The following is a 12,487-nucleotide window of genomic DNA, read 5'->3' as shown; positions in this document are numbered from 1 at the left end:
AGCCCTTAAAAATATAAAAACCATCCTTAGTTTGTTGGCCACTGCTAAAACAGGTAGTTTGCTGATCCCTGTTCTGAACTAGTGCTGTCCAACAGAAATATTACTCACATAGGTAATTAAAATTTTCCAATATCTACATTTAAAAAGGTTAAAAAAAAACAGGTGAGGTTAATTTAATTTAATTTAATTTTATTTATTTATTTATTTTTTAATCCTCATCCGAGGACATTTTTCCATTTTTTGTACAGACAGAGTGGGAGGGAGAGAGAGGAAAAGAGAGAGAGGGAAACATCGATGTGAAAGGGACACATCGAGTGGCTGCCACCCTCACGACCAACCAGGGCCGGGGACAAACTGCAACCGAGGTACGGGCCCTTAGCGGGAACCGAACCCGGGTCTCTCCGGACCGAAGGCCGACGCTCTAACCGCTGAGCCAAACCGGCCAGGGTGGGTGAGGTTAATTTTAATATATTTTAATCCAATATATCAAAAATTATTATTTTAACATGTAAACAAAATTAGTGAAACTTTTTAAACATTTTTTAAAACTAAGTCTTTGAAATTAGTGTTTATTTCACATTTATAGCATATCTCAATTTAAGTCACATTTCAAGTACTCCTTAGCTCCAGGTGGCTAGTGGTTATGATACTGGACAGAATGGGTCCAGAGGAACCTGTACATTCCATTGAGAAATAGAAGAGGGACCATCTAATCAAAACTAAATTCTAATGATTCAAATCAATGAGGAAAAAAACAGAACAATCAATAAATGACGATTGGGACAGCTGGCATACTAACTGGAAAAATTAGGCTGGATCCCTTCTTGTGCCTTACTCCAATATAACTTCCAGACAGAAACAAGATGGCAATGAAAAAAGGTAAAATATATTCAATGGCCAATAAAGAAACGAATGCCAAAAAAGATGTTATTTTAACTATAGGATTGGCAAAGATTGAAAAAGGCCGTATCTCCAGACCCTCAGTAAAACTGAGTTTTGTAAATCAGGTTCTATTTGTGGAAATATAATTATAATTATAATTAAAAATGGCCACCCTGGCCGGTTTGGCTTAGCGGTTAGAGCGTTGGCCTGCGGTCCAGAGAGACCCGGGTTCGGTTACCGCTAAGGGCACGTACCTCGGTTGCAGTTTGTCCCCAGCCCTGGTTGGGTCGCGCAGGTGGCAGCCACTCGATGTGTCCCTTTCATGTCGATGTTTCTCTCTCTCTCCCTCCCTCCCACTTTATCTGAACAAAAAATGGAAAAATGTCCTCAGGTGAGGATAAAAAAAAAAAAAAAATGGCAGCTTGGGAATATGTATAAACATATACCTCACTTCTGAATATTCACCCTAAGAGGTAATTTTTATAAGATAAAAACCAAAAAGATGAAAGTATAAGGATATTCACTGAAGCATCATCCATGAGTGAAAACAACTGGAAGCAACTGAAATGTCCATCGTCAGTAGGACTTATTAAATAAAATAAGGGCATCAACAATAATGAAGGTTTCTAATAGAAAGGTGTTGATATTGCTAGAGGGCAAATGCAGGTTATTAAACAGCATGCATAATGTGATCCAATTTATGTAAAATTTAAAATTTCATGTAAATGTATATAGTCATAGAGATATCAGAAGAATATTTAATAAAATGTATACAGTGATTATATCTGATAGAGGTAGATAGGGAATAATTTTCTTTGGACATGATCGTATATATTTATCTTCATTTTTATTTTTTATGATGATCATCTGACATCTTTTACCCCAGAATTATTTTTATGACCTCAGCATAATTTTTTTTCAACCGGCACTTTTAGACATATCTTTTACACTTGTCATTTCACACAGTATGTTACATAAACTACATTGTGGTGAACACATTCTTTCATTGAAATAACACTGTCATGACTGCATGTGTGACTAGTACTTTTAGGAATATCTATTTATACATGTGACTTTCCAGAGTGTATTACATGCAGTAGAATGTGGTAAAGTCATCCATTCACTGAAATAACACTACTCTGATTCAATGAATTATTAGCACTTTTTTTCTTTTTCTTTTTTTAAACTAAAAGAAATTTATTTCAGAGACAACTTTTCCAGAACCTCTCTTCTCCAGACTGAGGCCTGTTGCCAAAGCCTGGATAAGTTGTCCAGGGTTCCCCTGGGGCCAGCACACCGCTCACTGCTTGCTCGGGAGCTGGCGCTGTCTTGACTGTGTTTGCTTTGTTTTAATCGAATTTATTGGGGTGACATTGGTTAATAAAATTATATAGGTTTCAGGTGAGCACTCTTAAAAATATGTTTTAAACATGTGTCTTTACATAGCATTGTACACACATTCCTTCACTGAAATAATCAGTAAGGTGATTTTTATCTTTTTTGATTAATATAGAACTTAATTTTTTAAAATATATTTTTATTGCTTTTTTAGAGAGAGAGGAAAGGAGAGAGATAAAAACATTGATGTGAGAGAGAAACATCAATTGGCTTCCTCCTGCATGCCCCCTACCAGGGATCAAGCCTGCACCTCGGGCCTGTGTCCTGACAGGGACTCAAACCAGGATCTCTCAGTCCATGGGAAGATACTCAATCCACTGAGACACACTGGCTGGGCTAAAACTTAATTTTTTAACTTTAAAAATTCTTGGAGAGAATTAACAGTAGTATGTCAAAAGCAAACAAACAGCCCTCTTTAGTGAATAACTCTTTCATAGGCTATAATAAGAGTGGGGAGAAGTACAGGCAACAAAGAAGCCAAACATAAAAGGAAGTCACTTGCCTTTCCTAGGTTAAGCTATTATTTGATTCCAGGAAAAGGCAGAGGAAGGACAAGTATTTTGACTCCATCTCTAGTAGTGGCTGATGTTTTACAAAATAACACACCAAAAACAATTCCTTAGGGATGAAAGGCATCCTTGAAACATATCTACAGAACATAACATGAGAAGAAAACTTCTTCAACCCAAACACTCGTTTGTATAAATCTAGATAACATACCCAGAGTTAACATTACCAGAAAAGATGCCTAGATTCTACAGAAATGGCAAGCTATGAACAAAGTAATATATTTTCATGCTCTCATAAAATAAAATAAAAGCCTACCAAAAATTAAGGGAAGCCAGGTTATGTGATGAGTCCTTTGCTAGTCTGCTCTCCACCCAACCACAGACTAAATTGCTTAAGAGAGAGACATGAATAAATGTAATTTCATATAATGTCATTCTTCAGTCACTAGGTTTTCCAAGTTTGGGGTTTATAGCATCTATAAAGACACAGGGCTATGGGATACAAGTAAAATTTGACTTTAAATAATCTTTTCCTTTCCCATCACTGACATTTCTCAAAACCCTAGGTCCTTTCTGTTAAATAATGAAAAGTTAGGATAAGGTTCTTTCACCACAGACTCACAGGATCTCACTGTCAATACAAATAGATGCCATGAAACAATCAGTGTGCTCCTGGGGGAACAGTCTCCAGAAAAAAAACAGTGCGATATAAGAAGATGACCAATGTTAAATGTTTTCTTAATTAGGGAAAAAAGTCAACAGCTATTTCAGGAGTTCAAAGGCTGCCTTTTACTGAAGTACTGAGCTAGTACTCCAACAGGCAGGCCGTGGAGACCTTGTCAGGGCATTACCTTTAGGAGGAAAATACGACTTGCTTTCAGCTTTGTGAGGCCAGTCTACAACGAGAGGTCCAAACCTGCGAAAGCTGGCAGTGATCTCATCTATAAAACAGAGAAGGAATCTTAGCAAAAGAGGAAAAAACACTGCAAAAAGAATAGCATAAAACATGCCTTTTTATATAAAAAATGTTTTGAAAGCCGTTTTGTAAAGCATCTTTATAGAAGGCAAACCTACTAAGTAAAATACACATTGTTTGAGGGATACATTTGATTATCCACTTTCACCCATGCAGAATGTGTTTCTAAACATAGTTCATTTCCCTTCACTGCCAATACACTTGATATAAAGAATTTAGAAGAAGAAAAATATCTGACATTAGCTAAGGTGACCTGCTGTCAAATAAAAAGGAGATTCTAAAAATAGGAATGTTCTCTGTTTTTAGAAAAATGGAAAAAGTACACAGAATATTTAAAATATGTTTTCACTTGTGTAAAATAATCTCTAAAATCTCTAAGATCATTAACCTTAGATTATTATTATTAATCTATGAGTATTAATCTGTAAGATTATTTTAGAAATAATTATGATTCTTTTGGTGAGGAGTAGGGGAAATAAGTGGGTGATTCTACTTGGTGGTAAGAAATGTTAAAAACCAGTGGTTTCTTTCATACATACCTACTACACATTCTATAAAGAAAATGTTTCAAAAGTTATAGTTCAATAAATGTATCTTTTCCTTCTGACTTTTGACTCAAAATGGGAGGTTGTAATTTAGCTCCGACCCAGGTTTAAGTTGTCATTCTCTCAGACATGATCAAAACTTTGTCTTAAAGAATATCCAATCAATAGATGAAATTAACATTAGTATGAGAATAGTTTAGAGGAAACCGAGTCTCTGTGTACAATTTTAAAGCAGCAAGTCTAAAATAAAACTGTTTTTAGAGATTCTTCTTCTCTCATCACAAAAAAATGATAAATTAGAGAAATATCAGAGCTAGAGTAATTCTAGTAAAACAGTTTTTCAAATAATATTTTATAGCAGATCCAAGGCCCAGAACTAGAGTTGTTATTTTTTTCCCCTTAAGTTAACTCTGTCACAATTTTGTTTCATTTAGCCATTCAGCAAATATTTATTGACAACCTACTATGTGCTAACTGGCTTTAGGCATAAGAGAAAAACTTACTTTTGGGTTGGTGCGGTCTCAAAAATAGTATTAAGAAAATTTCTAATTAGTCTTCATTATTTTAAAGACAAGAGGGAACTCCTCATTAATAGATATCTATATTCAAATATGAGATGGTATGGTGGGGTGGTCATGAGCAAAAGCTCTGGACAGGGACTGATTTTGAGTTCCAGCTGCACTACAGCTACATGACCCTGGGCAAATTGTTTCTCTCTGATCCTCAGCTTCCTCACCTATAAGATGGAGCTGGTAGGCTATGCCTTATAGGATAGCTATGGGGATTAAATGAGATACTATAATGTGAAGCACCTAGCATAATAATGAGCTTATAGTAAATATGTCATTAAAGTTAGCTCTCATTATTATTTTTAAATGTATCCCAAAACTAATAACTAGGAAATGGAACACTTCTGGGAGACTGCTATATATAAACACATATAAACAGCAGACCTGAAGCACAGAATCTATCACTGCTCCATTTACCAAATACTCTCATCCCCTGCTCACTAAGATATGAATGTCCTAAAGCTGCCTTGGAGAGGAGAGGCAGGGTCAGATCACACAAAGAACAAACCTGGCCTTTATAAAGTCATTAAGGAACGCACAGTACCTTCATCGATATCAGGAGGAAGGCCTCCAACAAACACCTTTCTAGAGTAGCGTTCTACTCGTTCCCCATTTTGACAGCGAGTGGGAGAACTTAAACCCGATGACAAGGACTGATCGCCGTGACTGTCATCCAGGAAGGCATCTTCAAAGGGAAAGAGAGAAGACCGACCTGAAACAAATGTGGGAGTTTGCAGTTAAAATTATTTTCCTGGACAGCAAATGTTTTACTAGGAGACACAGTGCAGAGTAAAACATACAAAAAGATAAACCCTGAGCTGTGACTTTTTCAAAAGAATAAGCGACGGCAGATTACCAGGTCTAGACAAGTTTGTACCATCATTTTTGTGGAAAGGTATGTGAAGCGCCACAAACACAACTGGATTGATACTAAGGAAGAAGCATCGGATACTGCAGCTGTTTGCACTGCTAAAATATTACTACATCTTACTCACACAGTCCCTGTCACTGCTGCTAAGAGTATTCAGCAAGTTATTGATCCTTTCCCCAGGCATTTCTTAAAATAAATGGAAAAGTCATCTTTATTCACAGATTTTTATTTGCTCTTTATGGTGACCTCAAAGATTCAGTTATAAAGAGGGACCCTGACAGCTGAAGGAATATTAAACTGATGACAGAGGCTGATACTTTTCTTTGAGAGTTCGACTAAAGATGATTATGTTTTCCCTGCCATTCCAAGCTACTCCAATTTGGAAATAAACATCTGCCATGATAAAAGGTGGGACAGGTAAATAAAAACATGTAAGTTAAGATGTGGGAGAACAGAAGTAAATGTGGGTATGAGGGTTTTTTTAACCTACTAATGTAGGCCATACTTTATATAACTCAAAAAATTATTCTCATTAACTCTATAGCCAAGTAAAGTATACAGAGTAAAGGTACCGCTCCACTCCATGTGACTATAAGAAAAATACTAACAGAGTCTGTTAATAAATGTAACACAATAATGCCATCTGGCATTACACAATAAAATCTAAGTTTAAAAAACAAATATATTTCCTGCTTGAGTCACTGAGTTCCTGGTAAAACTTTCCACTAGGTTCCACTCTAATAACAAACTGTCTTGAGTACTCTAACTTTTGAAATAAAGAAAAATTCCCCTCCAAAATAAATTCATACACTCCTCAAAAAAAAAGAACAGTGTCTTCCCCATTTAGTCTATCTGCCTTTATTTCCCTGAAACCTGGGTTCTGCGTCACTACTGCCAACTCTCTGAAACAGAATATAAATAGCCTGAGAAAAATACTGAACATTTATTTCTCTTACAAAAAAAAATAGTTACTAATGTAACTTGGTTTATTTTATGAACCCAGGTGGTATAAGAAAAGCACTGTTTTGATGTTGGGAGTTAATAAATAAAAGGACCAAAGAAATTTTTGTTCAGCCCTTCCCAGCTTAGTACAAAGAAACAGAACAAAATTTGTCACCTCATGTCACCTAGCTTTTTTAGCCTGACAGGAACAAACAATAGACAGTAAATTCTCATCCCTTGATGTCTATTTTGATTATTGGAGGGAAAAATAGATCTGTAGCAACTATAGGCAAAATGATTTCCCCAAAGACATCAAGAGATGTTCTCCCATGGCTGTCAGCTTTGCTTTTTATGTAATTCACACTCAGTGAATTATGTGCCTGCTCTGTGATAGGAACACGCCCCAATCAGCATTTCCCACAGAACGTTCTTATCCCCATCTCTGACCCGCAACACTAATAACATGAGACGCTCAGAAAACAAAAGCTGGTGTGTGTGATGGGGCGGGGGATTAAATAATATTGGAATACATTGCTCACCTTATGCCCTTCCCCTAGATTTACAATTCACATTAGAATACAAATGGCTGGGGAAAGTTCCACAGTAAAATAAATTCATCCAGCATTACCTGGATTTAAGATAAAGGAATCTTTAACATATATAACTCAGTGGAAAACACTTGAAGAAATATTTATCCACCCACGTTCCACGAATACCAAACAAATAAGATCATTATCTGGAAGTCCCTGACAAAGAAATCAAGTCTGGTAAGAGAGATAGGCAAGTACACAATTATAAAACAGAGGGATAAGTGCTACAGGAAGACTTTTTACCAAATGACACAAAAGCACAATTTACTGCCCTATGGGAGATGGGGGCAAAAAGATCTTTAGAGTGTTTCATAGGAGGGCAGTTGTGAGCAGAATCTTGTGGGAGTACCTAAGGGAATGAACAAGAATCCACAGAGAAGGAGCTTTCAACACAGTTTTGATCTGTTCCTCCAGACCTGCTCCTCTCAATAAAAATGACTGTTACTCATATCCAATTCAATCCAGAACTCTAGGGGTCATCCCTGACATCTCCGTTTCTTTTTAATCCATCTCTCACTATGTCCTACCAATTCAAGATATAAAATAATAATCCATCTCTCAATGCAGTCAATTCTCTCCAGCCTAGTCCCAATCACCATCATCTCTCCCCTGAACTAACAGTCTAATGAGTCTATACAATAGCTTGGTTAGTCTACTGATTTCTATCTTATACCCTATAATGCTTTCTCCACAAACAGCCAAAGTCCCTATTTTCGAATATTAATCTGAACATGTAACCACACTCCTCACCCCTGCCCATAAAACCCCTCAGCAACTTCCCATTGCTCCCCGGATAAAGTGCAGACACATCACTGTAACAGTCAGGCCTCTGCCTACCTCTCCTGCATCACAGTTGCTGCCTTTCCCTCTGGTTCACTAAGCTTCCAATCACACAGACTTCCTTTGAATTTCCTGATTATTCCTCCTTGCCTCAGGCTTTAAGGACAAGGTGTTCCCCCTAATCAAAACAAACACCCTCTTCCAAATTCCCCAATTTTCTAGTTAATTCCTACCAATTCTTCAGGTCTCAAGTGAAGTCATTTCCTCAGGTGGAATGACCCTGACCTTCTAGATTAGATTAGGTCCCCTGTTCTATCCGCTCACAGCACTCTTCTTAACATTTTCCCCAATTACCATTAAGCTACTGTATAGGTTTGTATTTGGTATCTCATTCCCCAATCCCATTAAATTATAAGCTCTATTAGAAAAGGAATTTATGTAATCTTTTTCATCATTGTATCTTCATGTTTTATTAAGGACACATAAAAGGTACTCAAAAAATGTTAAAAGTGAGGCAGCATCCAGGAAAGGAAAACGGCCTGTGCAAAGACATGTGGTACAAGTATATGCTGGATCACAATACACACCGTGGCACTGGCAAGAGATGGGACTACGCCCCAGAAAATCGAGACCTTTTCGATTGCTTCTATGTGTTCAAGCATTATATTCTGTATTTCAAAAGAAATAGGAAATTCTCCCACTTTCCAAATTTAATATTTCTAATACTAGCTTTTCCTTTTTGTTTTTTTAAACTATACTCACTCCCTGGAGCCTGTGATACTCCCATCTAATCCATCTCCCATCCTGTCACAGTGAATTCCCTAAGATACTTTGTGACCATGTTATGTCCTCTACCCCAAATCCTACAAGAGCTACCATCACCTCCCACCAGCAATCTACACCCAGGAATGGGGGGTGGGGGTGAGAGTCTGAAGAAATCTGTGACTGTCCAGATGAGAGATGAGGAAGTCTTAAACCAGAGCAGTGAAGAAGGAGAAGTGGATATTCAAGACATTCTAGAACAAAGAGAACTTGCTTTCTGAATAGCCAACATAACCCCAACTTCCCCAGAGTATTTTGACACAGAAAATAAAAGCAAGAGTTAACTATAAAAATTTGGACTGTTTTAAACATTGGTTATGGATACTTAAACTTTCCAAGGTTTTAAAACCAAATGTCTTAGAGTACCATAGACTTGAGTAAAAAAGTGGCCCTTGGAAATGGAACTGCTAAGAAATCACACATACACGATGTCCCCAACTGTGGATAAGAACTAAGAATATATGTTTCAGAGCCCAATCACCAGATCTACTTAATCTGAATCTGTGGAGGTCAAACTTGAAAATGTGCACTCTTAACAAATTTCCCCAGTGATTCCTGTGCTCAAGTTTAAGAACCACAGAAATGGAGATTGTCTGTCTATAGCAGGCAGCCACTGAAAGAGATACTGTGTGCAGTATATAGATAGAGCCTTGGGAAACATCCAAGTTCAATCAAGTTAAAGAAAGTGTATCCTCAGGAATGAGGTGTAAAATCTATAATCTAGTCAATCTCGCTGTAACATGATTGCCTGGAGTGCTGATGGAACAAAGTCTGCAGGAGGCATTTAAAAGAAGTGAAGAGTAAGAACTTGTAGTGTTCACCCAGTGCAGACCAACAGGAAATAAAAACAGAGGTGTTCTGATTTGTCCTGTGATCCCTTACGAGGTTGGCATTTGTGCATTCACTGGGTAACATATAAATCCATCCCGCCAAGACAAATCAGCCCTTGGAAGACTGGTAAAGTTTTAGTTCCTGGACATGTGTTAAGAGAAACTGAAACTTGAAACTGCACCCAAACTGTGTCCCATGAGAGGCCCTGCTTCACTGACTAGCATCTTTCTGACATATTTCTTTTCTTTAATGAAAACATTCCCCAAGACCAAAATGTTTTAAGTAAACCATGTTACTTACCAAAAATTATATTCTTATGTATCTAGAATATAAATCTGCTTTAAAATCTCATGATACTTCCATATAAAATATTCATATTCAATATTTCAACAGAAGCAGGAGAAACATTTCTCAACTGCTACAACATGGCCCTTTGGCTTTCCTTTCTACCAAATGGGCTGGTTTCCTGGTATCTATTTTCAATTAATAATCGGAATGTCATTATGGTCCAGTAATTAGAAAAATAATCTCTGAATGTAGAGATGACTTAACCCAGTGGTTCTCAACCTTCCTAATGCCGTGACCCTTTAATACAGTTCCTCATGTTGTGGTGACCCCCAACCATAAAGTTATTTTCATTGCTACTTCATGACTGTAATTTTGCTACTGTTATGTCTTAGGCAACCCCTGTGAAAGGGTCATTTGACTCCCAAAGAGGTTGCGACCCACAGGTTGAGAACTGCTGACTTAAACCTAATGGATCCTTGTAAGAAAAATGCCATATAAGAAACTTGCAAAGCACTACTTAAGCACAGAAGGCTTGTTTGAGATAACTCTACCCCAGGAGGCTTCCTTTCATGTGGCTTCTGATGAAAACAAAAGCCCACTGGCCACGCTGGACTGCCAATGTGGCCCAGACCTCACCTCAGAGCTCCCACCAAAGCCTCTGCTGTCAACCCAACAGCGCCAGGGCACTTCTGGCCAATATGTCTGTTCCAAGCCTAACTCTTATCATCTTAGTTATGCAAGTAGCTCAGGAAATAGTCACTTTGGGGACTTTTTTAAAAATGCATTATTGCCCTGGCCAGTTTGGCCTAGTAGTTAGAGTATTTATTGGCCCTCGGACCAAAGGGTCCTGGGTTTGATTCCTGGTCAAGGGCATGTACCCGGGTTATAGGTTCGATCCCTGGCCCCAGTCAGGGTCATGCAGGAGGCAATTAATCGATGTGTCTCTCTCACATCAATGCTTCTCTCTCTCCCTCCCTCCCTCCCTCAAACTTAATGAAAAAATATCTTCAGGTGAGGATTTTAAAAAATGGATGATGAGGCATGACTCTCTTTAAAAAAATTGCCTGTAAGTCAAGAAAGCCAGGTTCCAGCCTATGGGGGTTTTTTTGTTTGTTTGTTTTGGTATCATCCTCACCTGAGGATATTTTTCCATTTATCATCAGATAGAGTGGGAGGAAGGGAGAGAAAGAGAGAGAGAGAGGGAGAGAGAGAAACATCACGTGAGAGAGACAGACACATGGACTGGTTGCCTCCCGCACAACCCCAACCAGGGCTGGGGACGAACTGCAACCGAGGTACATGCCCTTGACCAGAATTGAACCCTCGACTCATTGGTCCATGAGCCAATGCTCTAACTGTTGAGCCAAACCAGCCAGGGCTATAAATGAACTCTTCACATCTACCTTAAACCTATTCCCTCCCACTTCCATTTCAATATATAGTCTCATAATTCACCCAATTGCTCAAGCTAGAACCTGAACATCTTTTTGAGTCTTTCTTCTGATTTACTTTCCATGTTCAATTCTTCAATCTAATGCCATCAAAGAGGGTAGATTCTACCCTCCATAATCTATCTTTCATTTGTTCACTTGTTTCCAATTCCATAGCCATTACCCTATCCTAAAACATCATCTCTTGCCTGGACTACTACTATCATCCTGAACTAGACAATCCACTTCTCTCACACCAGTCCAAACAGTAGCCAGAGTGCTCTTTTAAACATAAATCCTATCACTTGACCCTGCTTAAAACATTCATAGATTTCCTCTTGTTTTGGACCAAGTTCAAAATCCTTAAGCCCAGAATGATCAGATTTCCTTCCTTCCTTCAACCTCTTCTTAAGACACTCCCCTCTCCCCTTAGCCATTCTAGGCTCTATTTTTTATTTTTATTTTTGGTATATGCCCCTAGCGGGAACCGAACCTGGGACTCTCTGGTCCACAGGCCAACGCTCCAACCGCTGAGCCAAACTGGCCAGGGCTCGAGGCTCCATTAACTTCCTCAAATATACAAAGCCCTTTCTTTGGTCAAGCCCCGCCCCCTTAATAAAAATAACAGCTTTATTGAGATATAATTCATATATCATCCATTTAACCCAATAGCAGTCACTCCCCATTTTCCTCAACCATCTCAGCCCTATGCAACCACTAGTCTATTTTGTCTCAGTAGATTTGCCTATTCTGGACATTTCAAAAAAGTGGAATCATATAATATGTGATCTTTTGTAATTGCCTTCTTTCACTTAATATAATGTCTTCAATATTTATCACTGTTGTAGCATGTATCAGTTTAGTTTGCCTTAAGCCTCTTAAAATAGCTGTCTTATAATATCTGGAATTTTCTTTAAAATATTCTAAAGGGAAAAGTTGAGGGAATATATGAAATGTATAGGTCATTAAACTATTCTATTTTTGTGTATGTTTGAAAATTGCCATAATAAAAAAATTTCAAGATACCTGTCTTTTCAAATTTTTGGTTTCAGTT

General features: G+C 37.9%; 1 protein-coding gene across 4 annotated transcripts in view; it reads right to left on the bottom strand.

Annotated features, from left to right (window-relative positions):
- CPEB3 (cytoplasmic polyadenylation element binding protein 3) overlaps positions 1–12,487 on the bottom strand; it is a 200,246-nt gene that overhangs the window by 74,613 nt on the left and 113,146 nt on the right. For all 4 annotated transcript variants that reach the window (XM_036265384.1, XM_036265381.1, XM_036265383.1 and 1 more), the window contains 2 exons: positions 5,424–5,591; positions 3,641–3,730 (listed from right to left, as the gene is read on the bottom strand). In XM_036265384.1, the coding sequence (XP_036121277.1) occupies positions 3,641–3,730; positions 5,424–5,591 (258 nt within the window). The remainder of the gene's footprint in view (positions 1–3,640; positions 3,731–5,423; positions 5,592–12,487) is intronic.

This window comes from Molossus molossus, unplaced genomic scaffold (assembly GCF_014108415.1).
Source record: "Molossus molossus isolate mMolMol1 unplaced genomic scaffold, mMolMol1.p scaffold_m16_p_17, whole genome shotgun sequence".
NCBI lineage: Eukaryota > Metazoa > Chordata > Mammalia > Chiroptera > Molossidae > Molossus > Molossus molossus.
Note: the sequence above shows the minus strand (reverse complement) of the source record. Positions and strands in the feature narration are given on the sequence as shown.